Source organism: Ranitomeya variabilis, chromosome 2, assembly GCF_051348905.1.
Source record: "Ranitomeya variabilis isolate aRanVar5 chromosome 2, aRanVar5.hap1, whole genome shotgun sequence".
Taxonomy (NCBI): Eukaryota; Metazoa; Chordata; class Amphibia; order Anura; family Dendrobatidae; genus Ranitomeya; species Ranitomeya variabilis.
In genome coordinates this window covers 183,774,229-183,789,945 of record NC_135233.1, presented here as the reverse complement: position 1 = coordinate 183,789,945, position 15,717 = coordinate 183,774,229, and the positions used below count along the sequence as shown (strand labels likewise).

General features: G+C 43.9%; 1 protein-coding gene across 1 annotated transcript in view; it reads right to left on the bottom strand.

Annotated features, from left to right (window-relative positions):
* Positions 1 to 15,717, bottom strand: part of FSAF1 (40S small subunit processome assembly factor 1) — a 68,940-nt gene that overhangs the window by 24,400 nt on the left and 28,823 nt on the right. The window contains exon 4 of the mRNA XM_077283280.1: positions 2,921 to 3,016. Within this exon, the coding sequence (XP_077139395.1) occupies positions 2,921 to 3,016 (96 nt within the window). The remainder of the gene's footprint in view (positions 1 to 2,920; positions 3,017 to 15,717) is intronic.

Genomic DNA, 15,717 nt, shown 5'->3' with positions numbered 1-15,717 from the left:
CATATATCAATCATTCGTGTTATACAGCATTGTTACATACTGCAAAAATATATCAAAAGAATGTTACAATCATTAGCTATACACTCTTCACCACCCCCAAAGCCTGTTTCCACCTTCCTGACCAGGCCAAATTTTACAATTCTGACCAATTTATGTGGTAACAACTCTGGAACGCTTCAACAAATCCCACCGATCCCACTGAGGCGCAGTGCAAAGCTCGAAGGGAAGCAGCGCTATATTACAGTGCAGATTTTGATGCACTGGTTTGAGAGTGCCATGTCACGTTGGCAGAGCCCCTGAGATGACAGAACAGCAGAACTCACCCCCATAAGTCACCCCATTTCACAAATACACCTCATATTCATTTTAGGGTGCAGTGATCATATTGACGTGTCACAGACTTTTATACTATTGGGCAGTGAAGAAAAAATAATTTCATTTTTAGCAGAAAAATTTAGTTTTTAATTTAGCCCAAGATTTTATATTTTTCACATGGGTAAAAGATAGTGATGAGCGAGTGTACTCGTTGCTCGGGTTTCCCAGAGATTGCTCGGGTGGTCTCCGAGTATTTGTTAGTGCTCGGAGATTTAGCTTTCCTTGCCGGAGCTGCATGATTTATGGCTGCTAGACAGGCTGAATACATGGGAGGAATGCCTGTTTGTTAGGGAATCCCCACGTCTTCAGGCTGTCAAGAAGCCGTAAATCATGCAGCTGAGGCGAGGAAAACTAAATCTCTAAGCACTAACAAATACTCAGAGATCACCCGAGCGTGCTCTGGGAAACCCGAGCAACGAGTATATTCGCTCATCACTAGTAAAAGAGTAAAAATGGCACAAAAATTTGTCACAATTTCTGAATGTGGACATACCCAAAATGTGGCTGTACAGTACTGTTTAGCCACATGACGAGACTTAGGAGGGAAGGAGTGTCATTTGACTCTTGGAGAACAAATTATAGTAGAATAGTTTGTGGACTCCATATACAAAGTCCCTATGTGCCCAAAGAACAGAATCCCCCTCAAACGACTCCATTAACACCGATATTGGAATTTATCTACTGGTGTAGTGACTACTAGTGATGAGTGAGTATGCTCGTTGCTCGGGTGTCCTCTGAGTATTTATGAATGCTCGGAGATTTAGTTTTCATTGCAGCAGCTGGATGATTTGCGACTATTAGGACAGTTTCATTACATGTGGGGATTCCCTAGCCACCAGGCAACCCCCACATGTACTCAGGCTGGCTAACAGCCATAAATCATCCGGCTGTGGCAAGGAAAATTAAATTTCCGAACACCAACAAATACTCGGAGGTCACCCTAGCGTGCTCTGGGAAACCCGAGCAACGAGTACACTGGCTCATCACTAGTGACTACTAAATTTGTGTTCTCTATAAACAAGCAGCAGTGGATGTTGCAGAGTGAAAATTGCAATTCTGCCATTGTAATGCCCATTGCATTGTAGTGCTCTGTTCGTGCATCTGGAGAAAAGCAGAACACTTAAGTAGCACACTGGGGCTCAGAAGAGAAGGGAAATTTGTATTTAGGAGTGCAGATTTGGCTGGATTTCTTTTGGATGCGAGAAGAAATAGCGCTTTCCAGAGCTTTTGAGTTGCCAGTAATGTGGAAGCCTCTATATTTCCAATGACAGACCCGTAGGGACTTGCTTTTTTGCAGAATGAGTTGAAGCTATTATTTAGAACATTTTACATCACATTTTCACTCACATTTATCCGGCGCTCCACAATGAGCATCTACATCGGGGTTTAGGCTATGTGCACACGTCAGGAATTTATGCGGAGATTTTCTGCATAAAATCCGCATGCGTTTTTCTCGCGGTTTTGTCGTGCTGTTTGTGCGGATTTTTCGTGTTTTTTTCCGGAGCTTCCCAATTCAATAACAGTGGGAAATCCGCATTTTTTCGTATTTTTCCGCATGCGTTTTTTTTTTTTGCGGAAAAATCCGCAACATGTGCACAAAAAATGCAGAATGCATTGGAAATGATGGGATGCATAATGTATGCGTTTTTAATGCGTTTTTGCCACAGAATACCTCCGAAAATCCACGCAAAAAACGCGAAAAATCCGCGAATAATCCGGAACGTGTGCACATACCCTTACGCTTAAATCTCCGAATGATGTGATTCAGATAAAACCCCAGAGGGATCCAATTATTTTAATGAAGCAGCAGTTACTTGTCTTTTTTTTTTTTGTAGCAGTGTCCTTTACACAGGTGCACAATACTCTGGCCGACTGTGATTTTATGCACACCTTAAAAGAGGTTTAAAAAGACTTACACCGCTGGATCATAGGCCAGACAGCTTCCACAGTGCCTCCATCTGCCTCATTACAAAGAATATTCTATCCGAAGCTCCACCTGGATCGCATATTTCAGAAATTTACAAGGAAACCTCGTTGTAAGTGCTCAGAATAGAGTGCAGGATAAATATGAGCTGAGCCATACAGCGATCTTTGGGAGGTAGAATGAAAAAATCAACAGCAGGTCAAGAATTGGTTTTATTTTTGTTATGCCATCCCTTGTGCGGTATAATGATTAGATGGCTTTATTCTGTGGGTGCATTTTTTATACATTTAATCCAAAATGGCAGAGTCGAAATTTAAATCAAACCCTACATGCACAACAACCAATGGAGAAAAGTCAATCCATTGTAACAGATCATTTTGTAACATTCAGATAATTGTTAGGATGTATGGTCAGCTGCATGTTTCTGCACACAAAACGCTGCAGTAGGGTTTCTTGATTGATGCTAAAAAACATTACCAGGAAAGAATTATTATTTGTTGGAAACCATGACAAGGTGATCTAGCAAATACTATGTGAAATGTCATCTTGTCCATTATTGGCTTAAAAAAAGCTTCATAGTCTTTATTATGCCTCTAATTCAGCATAACAGGAAAAACCAACCTTTGCTCCTAGCATTATAGCACGCTCCTGTTCACATTTTCTTTGTTTCTCCTTCTCATAACCTCCAATCCCAAACTTGTGCACCTCCAACCGAGCCTGGAAAAATTACATCATGGAATGACAACATACAATTTATTTAAGTGGTATTTTCAGGTTGGAAATATCGATGTGTGACAGGTGTGGGATCCATCTCCAGCACCTTTGTGAAAAACAGGGACCTCCTGATCCCCCCTCCCCCCCTTAGAAGTAGCCCCATCATCCAGAAAGTAAAAGGAGGGAGAGGAAGCTAATGGTGCATAATTGAAATGAGGTTTCAAATTATTTAGGGTAAGTTCACAGAGCGTTATTTTGCTGCTTTTTTATGCAAATTTTTAGCTGCTTTTTACAGTGCCAGCAAAGCCTATGAGATTTCAGAAATCTCATGCACACACACATTGGTTTTTTGTTTGATCAGTATTTTGTGCTTTGCTGCGTTTTTTGGACATAGAGCATGTCACTTTCAGCGTTTTTGCTGCATTTTTTCACCCATTGACTTGAATGGGTGTTGAAAAAAAAAAAACCACAACAAAAACGCAGGTATTTTTTGCTGCGTTTTTGCTGCTGAAAATCGAAGGACATTAGCATGGACAAAGAAAAAAAAAAACACACCAAAACCTGCATTTTTTAACCCCTTCATGACCCAGCCTATTTTGGCCTTAATGACCTTGCCGTTTTTTGAAATTCTGACCAGTGTCCCTTTATGAGGTAATAACTCAGGAACGCTTCAACGGATCCTAGCGATTCTGAGATTGTTTTTTCGTGACATATTGGGCTTCATGTTAGTGGTAAATTTAGGTCGATAATTTCTGAGTTTATTTGTGAAAAAAACGGAAATTTGGCAAAAATTTTGAAAATTTCGCAATTTTCACATTTTGAATTTTTATTCTGTTAAACCAGAGAGTTATGTGACACAAAATAGTTAATAAATAACATTTCCCACATGTCTACTTTACATCAGCACAATTTTGGAAACAAATTTTTTTTTTGCTAGGAAGTTATAAGGGTTAAAATTTGACCAGTGATTTCTCATTTTTACAACAAAATTTACAAAACCATTTTTTTTAGGGACCACCTCACATTTGAAGTCAGTTTGAGGGTTCTATATGGCTGAAAATACCCAAAAGTGACACCATTCTAAAAACTGCACCCCTCAAGGTGCTCAAAACCACATTCAAGAAGTTTATTAACCCTTCAGGTGTTTCACAGCAGCAGAAGCAACATGGAAGTAAAAAATGAACATTTAACTTTTTAGTCACAAAAATGATATTTTAGCGAAATTTTTTTATTTTCCCAAGGGTAGAAGGAGAAACTGGACCACGGACGTTGTTGTCCAATTTGTCCTGAGTACGCTGATACCTCATATGTGGGGGTAAACCACTGTTTGGGCGCACGGCAGGGCTCGGAAGGGAAGGAGCGCCATTTGACTTTTTCAATGAAAAATTGGCTCCAATCTTTAGCGGACACCATGTCGCGTTTGGAGAGCCCCCGTGTGCCTAAACATTGGAGCTCCTCCACAAGTGACCCCATTTTGGAAACTAGACCCCACAAGGAACTCATCTAGAGGCATAGTGAGCACTTTAAACCCCCAGGTGCTTCACAAATTGATCCGCAAAAATGAAAAAGTACTTTTTTTTCACACAAAATTTCTTTTAGCCTCAATTCTTTCATTTTCACATGGGCAACAGGATAAAATGGATCCTAAAATTTGTTGGGCAATTTCTCCTGAGTATGCCGATACCTCATATGTGGGGGTAAACCACTGTTTGGGTGCACGGCAAGGCTCAGAAGGGGAGGCGTGCCATTTGACTTTTTGAATGGAAAATTAGCTCCAATCGTTAGCAGACACCATGTCGCGTTTGGAGAGCCCCTGTGTGCCTAAACATTGGAGCTCCCCTACAAGTGACCCCATTTTGGAAACTAGACCCCCCAAGGAACTTATCTAGATGCATAGTGAGCACTTATAACCCCCAGGTGCTTCACAGAAGTTTATAACGCAGAGCCGTGAAAATAAAAAAATAATTTTTCTTTCCTCAAAAATGATTTTTAGCCCAGAATTTTTTATTTTCCCAAGGGTAATAGGAGAAACTGGACCCCAAATGTTGTTGTCCAGTTTGTCCTGAGTACGATGATACCCCATATGTGGGGGTAAACCACTGTTTGGGCGCACGGCAGGGCTCGGAAGGGAAGGCACGCCATTTGGCTTTTTGAATGGAAAATTAGCTCCAATCATTAGCGGACACCATGTCGCGTTTGGAGAGCCCCTGTGTGCCTAAACATTGGAGCTCCCGCACAAGTGACCCCATTTTGGAAACTAGACCTCCCAAGGAACTAATCTAGATGTGTGGTGAGCACTTTGAACCCCCAAGTGCTTCACAGAAGTTTATAACGCAGAGCCATGAAAATAAAAAATAATTTTTCTTTTCTCAAAAATGATTTTTTAGCCCACAATTTTTTATTTTCCCAAGGGTAATAGGAGAAATTGGACCCCAAAAGTTGTTTTCCAGTTTCTCCTGAGTACGATGATACCCCATATGTGGGGGTAAACCACTGTTTTGGCACACGTCGGGGTTCGGAAGGGAAGTAGTGACGTTTTGAAATGCAGACTTTGATGGAATGCTCTGCGGGCATCAGGTTGCGTTTGCAGAGCCCCTGATATGCCTAAACAGTAGGAACTCCCCACAAGTGACTCCATTTTGGAAACTAGACCCCCAAGGGAACTTATCTAGATGTGTGGTGAGCACTTTGAACCCCCAAGTGCTTCACAGAAGTTTATAACGCAGAGCCGTGAAAATAATAAATGTGTTTCCTTTCCTCAAAAATATTTTTTTAGCCCAGAATTTTTTATTTTTGCAAGAGTAACAGGAGAAATTGGACCCCAAAAGTTGTTGTCCAGTTTCTCCTGAGTACGCCGATACCCCATATGTGGGGGTAAACCACTGTTTGGGTACATGCCGGGGCTCGGAAGGGAAGTAGTGACGTTTTGGAATGCAGACTTTGATGGAATGGTCTGCGGGCATCATGTTACGTTTGCAGAGCCCCTGATATGCCTAAACAGTAAAACCCCCCCACAAGTGACCCCATTTTGGAAACTAGACCCCCCAAGGAACTTATCTAGATGTGTGGTGAGCACGTTCAACCCCCAAGTGCTTCACAGAAGTTTACAACGCAGAGCCGTGAAAATAAAAAATCATTTTTCTTTCCTCAAAAAAGATGTTTTAGCAAGCAATTTTTTATTTTCACAAGGGTAACAGGAGAATTTGGACCCCAATATTTGTTGCCCAGTTTGTTGTGAGTACGCTGATACCCCATATGTGGGGGTAAACCACTGTTTGGGCACACGTCAGGGCTCGGAAGGGAAGTAGTGACATTTGAAATGCAGACTTTGATGGAATGGTCTGCGGGCGTCACATTGCATTTGCAGAGCCCCTGATGTGCCTAAACAGTAGAAACACCCCACAAGTGACCCCATTTTGGAAACTAGACCCCCCAAGGAACTTATCTAGATGTCGGGTGAGCACGTTCAACCCCCAAGTGCTTCACAGAAGTTTACAACGCAGAGCCGTGAAAATAAAAAATCATTTTTCTTTCCTCAAAAAAGATGTTTTAGCAAGCAATTTTTTATTTTCACAAGGGTAACAGGAGAATTTGGACCCCAATATTTGTTGCCCAGTTTGTTGTGAGTACGCTGATACCCCATATGTGGGGGTAAACCACTGTTTGGGCACACGTCAGGGCTCGGAAGGGAAGTAGTGACATTTGAAATGCAGACTTTGATGGAATGGTCTGCGGGCGTCACATTGCATTTGCAGAGCCCCTGATGTGCCTAAACAGTAGAAACACCCCACAAGTGACCCCATTTTGGAAACTAGACCCCCCAAGGAACTTATCTAGATGTCGGGTGAGCACGTTCAACCCCCAAGTGCTTCACAGAAGTTTACAACGCAGAGCCGTGAAAATAAAAAATCATTTTTCTTTCCTCAAAAAAGATGTTTTAGCAAGCAATTTTTTATTTTCACAAGGGTAACAGGAGAATTTGGACCCCAATATTTGTTGCCCAGTTTGTTGTGAGTACGCTGATACCCCATATGTGGGGGTAAACCACTGTTTGGGCACACGTCAGGGCTCGGAAGGGAAGTAGTGACATTTGAAATGCAGACTTTGATGGAATGGTCTGCGGGCGTCACATTGCATTTGCAGAGCCCCTGATGTGCCTAAACAGTAGAAAAACCCCACAATTGACCCCATTTTGGAAACTAGACCCCCCAAGGAACTTATCTAGATGTGTGGTGAGCACTTTCAGCCCCCAAGTGCTTCACAGAAGTTTATAACGCAGAGCCGTGAAAATAAAAAATAATTGTTCTTTCCTCAAAAATTATGTTTTAGCAAGTAATTTTTTATTTTTGCAAGGGTAACAGGAGAAATTGGACCCCAACAGTTGTTGCCCAGTTTGTCCTGAGTACGCTGGTACCCCAAATGTGGGGGTAAACCACTGTTTGGGCGCACGTCGGGGCTTGGAAGGGCGGGAGCACCATTTGACTTTTTGAACGCAAGATTGGCTGGAATCAATGGTGGCGCCATGTTGCGTTTGGAGACCCCTGATGTGCCTAAACAGTTGAAACCCCTCAATTCTAACTTCAACACTAACGCCAACACACCCCTAATCCTAATCCCAACTGTAGCCATAACCCTAATCACAACCCTAACCCCAACACACCCCTAACCACAACCCTAACCGCAACACAACCGTAACCCTAATTCCAACCCTAATCCTAACCCTAATCCCAACCGTAACCCTAATCCCAACCCTAACCACAACTGTAACCCCAACACACCCCTAACCCTATCCGTAACCCTAACCACAAGCCTAATCTTAACCCTATTTCAAACCCTAGCCCTAATTCCAACCCTAACTCTAATTCCAACCCTAACCCTAAGGCTATGTGCCCACGTTGTGGATTCGTGTGAGATTTTTCCGCACGATTTTTGAAAAATCTGCAGGTAAAAGGCACTGCGTTTTGCCTGCGGATTTACAGCAGATTTCCAGTGTTTTTTTGTGCGGATTTCACCTGCGGATTCCTATTGAGGAACAGGTGTAAAACGCTGCGGAATCCGCACAAAGAATTGACATGCTGCGGAAAATACAATGCAGCGTTTCTGCACGGAATTTTCCGCACCATGGGCACAGCGGATTTGGTTTTCCTTAGGTGTACATGGTACTGTAAACCTGATGGAAAACTGCTTCGAATTCGCAGCGGCCAATCCGCTGCGGATCCGCGGCCAATCCGCTGCCAATCCGCTGCGGATCCGCGGCCAATCCGCTGCGGATCCGCGGCAAATCCGCTGCGGATCCGCTGCAGATCCGCGGCCGATCCGCTGCCCATCCGCTGCAGATCCGCGGCCGATCCGCTGCGGATCCGCGGCCGATCCGCTGCCCATCCGCTGCGGATCCGCGGCCGATCCGCTGCGGATCCGCGGCCGATCCGCTCTGTGTGCACATGCCATAACCCTACCCCTAACCCTAACCCTACCCGTAACCCTAACCCTACCCCTAGTTCTAACCCTAACCCTAGTGGAAAAAGAAAAAAAAATATTTTCTTTATTTTATTATTGTTCCTACCTATGGGGGTGATAAAGGGGGGGGGTTATTTATTATTTTTTTATTTTGATCGCTGTGGTAGAACCTACCACAGCGATCAAAATGTACCTGTAACGAATCTGCCAGCCTGCAGATTCGGCGGGCGTACTGAGCATGCGCCCGCCATTTTCCAAGATGGCGGCGCCCAGCGAGGAGACGGCCGGACACCGGGAGGATCGGTAAGTATGAGGGGGTGGGGGGGGGGTGGCTCGGAGCACAGGGGGGGGGATCGGAGGACGGGGGGAGCGGACAGGAGCACGGGGGAGCGGACAGGAGCACGGGGGAGCGAACAGGGGGACGGAGGGGGGTACCTGACATAACGGAGGACTGGGGAGGAGATCGGGGGCGGTGGGGGGGGCCAGTACATGATTTCCAGCCATGGCAGATGCTATTGCAGCATCGGCCATGGCTGGATTGCAATATTTCACCATTTTCATAGGTGAAATATTGCAAATTGCTCTGATTGGCTGTTGAAAGTGCAACAGCCAATCAGAGCGATCGTAGCCACGTGGGGGCAAAGCCACCCCCCCTAGGCTGAAGTACAACTCCCCCTCTCCCTGCAGATCGGGTAAAATAGGAATTAACCCTTTCACCCGATCTGCAGGGACGCGATCATTCCATGACGCATACGCTGCGTCATAGGTCGGGAAGGCACAGACTTTCATGACGCAGCGTATGCGTCAAAGGTCGGGAAGGGGTTAAGCAGCTTCTTTCCTGCTAAGAAGATCAGGTTTTGCTGCAGAAAAAAAAAGCAGCAAAAACACCCAGTGTGAACTTACCCTTATAATGAATCCTCAAAAGCCTATTGTCTAAAGCTCAAATTAGAGATATGGGGGATCTTGCTGGAAGGACTGTGGAGTCGTGAAGTCAAAGTCAGTGTTATAGGAGAAAATGGATGCCAAAATGTGCTGTGCGATGTCTCCCAAATACGCAGATACCCTATATGTGATGGAAAACCACTATTTGTGCACACAATCGGATGCAAACTGAACGTTGCAAATCATATACATGAATTAGTAAATACCGTATACATTAATGCGTAAAAAAGATGACATATTTGCTAGAGGAAAAACTGGAAGACCATTGGGAATAGTACTGGAGACCAGTGGTAAAGTGTTGACAGCTTATATATATATATATATATATATATATATATATATATATATATATATATATATATATATATATATATATATATATATAATCTTTCATTTCACCAGAGATGTTTAAAAGAAGCTGAGCTGTGATTGGTTGCTATGAGCAACAGTTTTCCCACTCCACAACACTTCAGCAGACACTGACCGGGTGGGAGAAATCTAGCATCCCCGGGAACATAAGCACCCAGCCATTGTGTGCCCCCCCCAGAAAGGAGCAGAGAGCACATGACAGAAATGAATCAACCCCTCCTCTATTACTGCCACGCTCTAATGTTACCGGCGTAGAAAATAGTATCATCGGCAGCCGCACACAGAGCTGCACTGCCAGGTTACGTAACAGCATATCTCCAGGAACTCCCTGCTCAGTGCCACCCAGCTTGGGACTATGGGATGGAGGATGCACGATTAGTATATGGGCACAGGACTATGGGATGGAGGATGTGTGATGGGTATAAGGGCACAGGACTATGGGATGAAGGATGTGTGATGGGTATATGGGCACGGGACTATGGGTTGGAAGATATGCATGATGGGTATATTGGCACTGAACTATGGGATGGAGGATGTGTGATGGGTAAATGGGTATGGGACTAGGGGATGAAGGATATGTATGATGGGAATATGGGCATGGGACTATGGGATTGAGGATATGTGTGATGGGTATATGGGCACGGGACTATAGGATAGAGCATGTGTATGATGGGTATATGGGCACAGGACTATGGGATGGAGGATAATCATTATAATTTGTTTTAAGTAACCGCAGTTAGTTACTATGCCCAGGCAACGCCAGTCCCTTCAGCTAGTCATTCAAAAATCTGCATGAGAGTAACATGCAGAGGATAGGTGTCCTAAAAATGTAATCATGATTATAATAATTGGAGCGGTGCACTGAGAGAATTAGCATGACCAAGTGATGCCAGTAGTCATATGTATGCAGCAAACATCAAGAAACAGTGCATACTGTTAAGCAATGTGGAATCAGTATTATTTAGGCAGCTGACAGTTACCTAGTCAGTGCTCCCTGGTCCAAGTCTTGTTCCTTTTCATCGGTATTAATTCACTGTTTTTATACAAGTATGGGCACTCTTCTGCATGTAGTGCCAACTATTACCACCCATTGTCTAATAAAGTTTTTTTTTTTTTTTATCTTCTAGCTAATGTCCTACGCTCGTTTTTGACCGTATGTTCGTTTTTCTCTTTTTGGTCTTCTGTTTGTGCACATGGCAGGGCTCGGAAAGGAAGGAGCGCAATTCTGACTGGAATAGATTGCGTGCACCATGTCACATTTGAAAAGCCTCTGACATGCCAAAATAGCAGAAATGTCCACAAGTGACTCCACTTTGGAAACGAGACCACTTGAGGAATTCAACTAGGGGTGTATTGAGCAGGTGGTCCACAGATTTGTATAACATTGGGCTGAGTCAATTGAAAATTACCATTATTCCACTAAAATGTTGATTTAGCCCTCAGTTTTTAATTTTCAAAAAGGCTATGCAATTTCTCCTGTGTATGCAAACACCCCATATGTGGTCAAAAGCAAAGTTCAAAAAGGAAGGAGCACCATATTAGAATTCAGATTTTGCTGGAATGGTTTGAGGGTGCAATGTCACATTGGCAGAGACCCCGAGGTGCCAGAACAGCAGAACCCCCCCCACCCCATAATTGACCCCACTTTACAAATCACACCACTCAAGGAATTCATCTAGGGGTGTACTGACACCACATGTGCCTTTCAGAATTTTATAGCTTTGGGTGGAGAAGGAAGAATAATTCCATGTTTACCGCTAAAATGTTGTTTTAGCCCCAAGTTTTTAACTTTTATATAGGTGAATAGAAAAAAAATGGACTGCAGTTTGTGGTGAAACTTCTCCTGAGTGTGCCAATACACTACATGTACATCGGGAACTACTTTTTAGGTACAGAGGAAAACTCAAAATGCAAGGAGTGCCATATTACAGTGCAGATTTTGCTAATATGGTTGACCCACTGGAAGAGCCTGTGAGGTGAGAGAAGAACAGAAAACCCCCTTCCCCTATAAGTGACCCTATTTTACAAACTACACCTCTCAAAAGAAATCATTTTAGGCTAGGTTCCCATTGCGTTTTAGAAATTAACGCCGTGCAACGCGTTTGTTAGCGCTCCCATTGCCGGCAATGTTAAAGCGCATTGCTAGCGCGTGTCATTTTCGGCACGCGCTAGCGATGTGACATTCTTTTGTAGCGCGCCTCGGACGCTCCTTGCAGCATCCGCGGCGCGCCCGAGGTCCATTCCCCGCTCACGCAAATCGGGGATCTGCGCTAGCAGGGACGTTTAACGCGACCCCTTAAAAGACATTGCGTTAGCGCAATCCGCTAGTGCTTAGCGCTAAACGGATTGCCCTAACGCAATGTGAACCTAGCCTAAGAGTGCAGTGATCAAATTGACATCACAGATGTGTCACATAATTTCATACCCTTGGGCAGTGAAGAAAAAAGAATCTGTATTTTTCCGACTATAAGACGCACTTCTTTCCTCCAAAAACGTGGAGTAAAATGGCTCTGACTGTGGTGGGGGAGCGGCAGCGGGTCACAGGAGGCAGGAGCCGGTGGCTGCTTCTAACGACTGTGCCCGCTGCTAAAGAAAAATGAATAATCACTACATTCCACGCCCATGGGCGTGGAGGGCAGTGAATACTCATTTCTCTTTAATAGCATCCTGGTACGCATGGCCTCAATGTTATCCTGGTATGATTGGCCCCCATCCCCATCCTGGTATGCATGGCCACATCCTTATCCTGGTATAATAGTCCCCCATCCTGGTATGCATGGCCACATCCTTATCCTGGTATGATAGGCCCCATCCACGTCCTGGTATGTATGCCCCAACAGAAAAAAAAAAAAAAAAAATCAAACCATTACACTAACCTTCCTACGCTCACTCGCAGTATCTTGTTCTGGTGCCAGCAGCCGCTTTATGCTTGTAAGCAGCGCATTGCAGGGACGTCACGTGCTTCTAACAAGCCGAAGGACAGCTGCTGGAATACTCACTGCTCTCCACACAAGGACTATGTATGCAGAGCAAGGCAGGTATAATGGTTTGGTTTCTTTTAATAAGTTTTTCTGATGGGGCCCTGCATACCAGGACGGGGCTAATCATACCAGGATAAGGATGGGGCCATGCATACTAGGACGGAAAGGGGGGCCATGCATGCTAGGACGGAAATGGGAGCTATGCATACCAGGATAGGGATGAGGGGGACATGCCTACCAGGCTAGAGATAAGGGGGACCATGCATACCAGGATAGGGATGAGGAGGCCATGCATTCCAAGATGGTGATGAGGAGACATGCATGCCAGGTTAGGGATGAGGGGGCCATGCACACCAGGATAAGGATGAGACGGGTTATGCATACCAGGGTAAAATGAGTGGGGCCATGCAAACCAGGGTAGGGATGAGAGGGGCCATGCATACCAGGATGGGAACCACTTGACCATATATACCAGGATAGGGGATATTAAGTACAGAATTGACCAAAGTTTTTTTTGCTCCCTAAAACCTAGGTGCGTCTTATGGTCCGATGCGTCTTATAGTCCGAAAAATACAGTACATTTTTTAGCAGAAAAATTTAGTTTTAGCTTAAGATTTTATATTTTCACATGGGTAAAGTAGTAAAAATTGCACCCAATTTGTCACACAATTTCTGCTGAATGTGGAAATACCCCATATGTGGCTTTACAGTACAGCTCAGCTACAAGACTCAGGAGGGAAGGAGTGCTATTTGACTCTGAGATCAAATTATCGTAGAAAAGTGACCTTATTTTGAAATTACACCCCTCTGACAATTTATCTAGAGGTGTAGTGATAACTGACATCATGAGCGTCTTCCAGAAAACAAGCAGTAGTGGATGTTAGTGAGTGAAAATTGCAAATCTGCTATTGCAATGTACTGTAGAGACAAGGACAAGTAAATTAGACAGAAATGTCTAGCCTCTATTCAGCGGTGTCCTTTTCAGTCGTGCACAAAACTATGGCGAACCACACTTTTATGCACGCCTAAAAAGACTGACACCACCAGACGACATCCACAGTGTCTCCATCTGCCTCATTATAAGGAATCCTCTGCCGATGGTTCTGTCCGAATCAAGTAGTTCAGAGACCTTGATGTAAGCGCTCAGCGTAGAGCGCAGGACAAATGTGCGCCGAGTCTTACTGCAATCTTTGGAAGGCAGAATTTAAAAAAAAAAAAAAAATCTACAGCAGGTGAAGAATGTGTTTTTTTATGCTGTTCCTCAAGTGGTATAAGTGATTAGACTACTACTTTTTCTATATTAATGCCAATAAAGTAATTTGAGGGCTTGTTTTTTGCAGGACAAGTTAATGTTTTTATTGGTACCATTTTCAGTCACAATATTTTTGGATCGCTTTCTATTTCCATTTTTGAAAGGCAGAATAAAAAAAAAAAGGATTTTTTTTAAATGCCGTTCACAGTGTGGTTTTAAGTGATAAAGGACAGCTTTATTCTTCGGGTCAGTATCATTACAGGGAGTACACATTAACATGAAAAAAAAATAATGGTTTGCCGCTACTACACAATTTTTTTTTTGGTGAGCTATAACTTTTTTTCTATACTTATGGAGCTGTATGGGGGTGTGGTGTTTTTAGATCTACCAATTTTATCTCCATTCAACTTTTTGATTCTGTTTTAGTCCACTGGGATGAAAAAGCATAGTTTGACAGGTTTTATTATATACTTTTTTCAGTGTCCACTGAAGGGGTTAACAAGCATATATAATATATATATATATATATATATATATATATATATATATATATATATATATATATATATATATATATATATATATATATATATATATATATATAATATATATGCATATACTAGATGGTGGCCCGATTCTAACGCGTCAGGTATTCTAGAATATGCATGTCCACGTAGTACATTGCACAGCCCACGTAGTATATTTCCCAACCACGTAGTATATTGCCCAGCCACGTAGTACATTGCACAGCCCACGTAGTATATTGCCCAGCCACGTAGTATATTGCCCAGCCACGTAGTATATTGCGCAGCGACGTAGTATATTGCACAGCGACGTAGTATATTGCCCAGCCATGTAGTATATTGGCCAGTCACGTAGTATATTGCCCAGCCATGTATGTCACAGGTTAAAAAATAAAAAATAAACATATACTCACCTTCCGAGGGCCCCTTGTAGTCCCTGTCGCCTGTGTGCGGTGCACGCGGCAGCTTCCGGTTCCAGGGTTGGTATGAGCGCAGGACCTGTGATGACGTTGCGGTCACATGACCGTGACGTCATGGCAGGTCCTTCTCGCATAGCATCCTTAGCACCGGAACCTGCAGGCGCGAGCGCATCGTCGGACTACGGAAGGTGAGAATAGCAGGTTTTTTGTTTTTTTATTATTTTTAACATTAGATCTTTTTACTATTGATACTGCATAGGCAGCATCAATAGTAAAAACTTGGTCACACAGGGTTAATAGCGGCGGTAACGGAGTGCGTAACCCACAGCATAACGCAGCCCTTTACCGCTGGCATTAACCCTGTGTGAGCAGTGGCTGACTCACTGGAGGGGAGTATGCGGGCGCCGGGCACTGACTGCAGGGGTGTAGGGAGGGACTAATCGGACTGTGCCCGTCGCTGATTGGTCGCGGCAGCCATGACAGGCAGCTGGCGAGACCAATCAGCGACGCAGGATTTCCGTGACGGAAGTTGCCGACAGAAAGACGGAAGTACCCCTTAGACTAATATATATATATTATATATATATATATATCTCTATCTATCATGATGGAGGCGCAGGATGGAAGCACCACATGACAGGATGGGGGTGCAGGATGAGGAGCACCACATGACAGGATTAGGGTGCAGGAAGGGAGCAGCACATTACCGGATTAGGGTGCAGGATGGGAGCACATGACAGGATGAGAGCTCAGGGAGAGA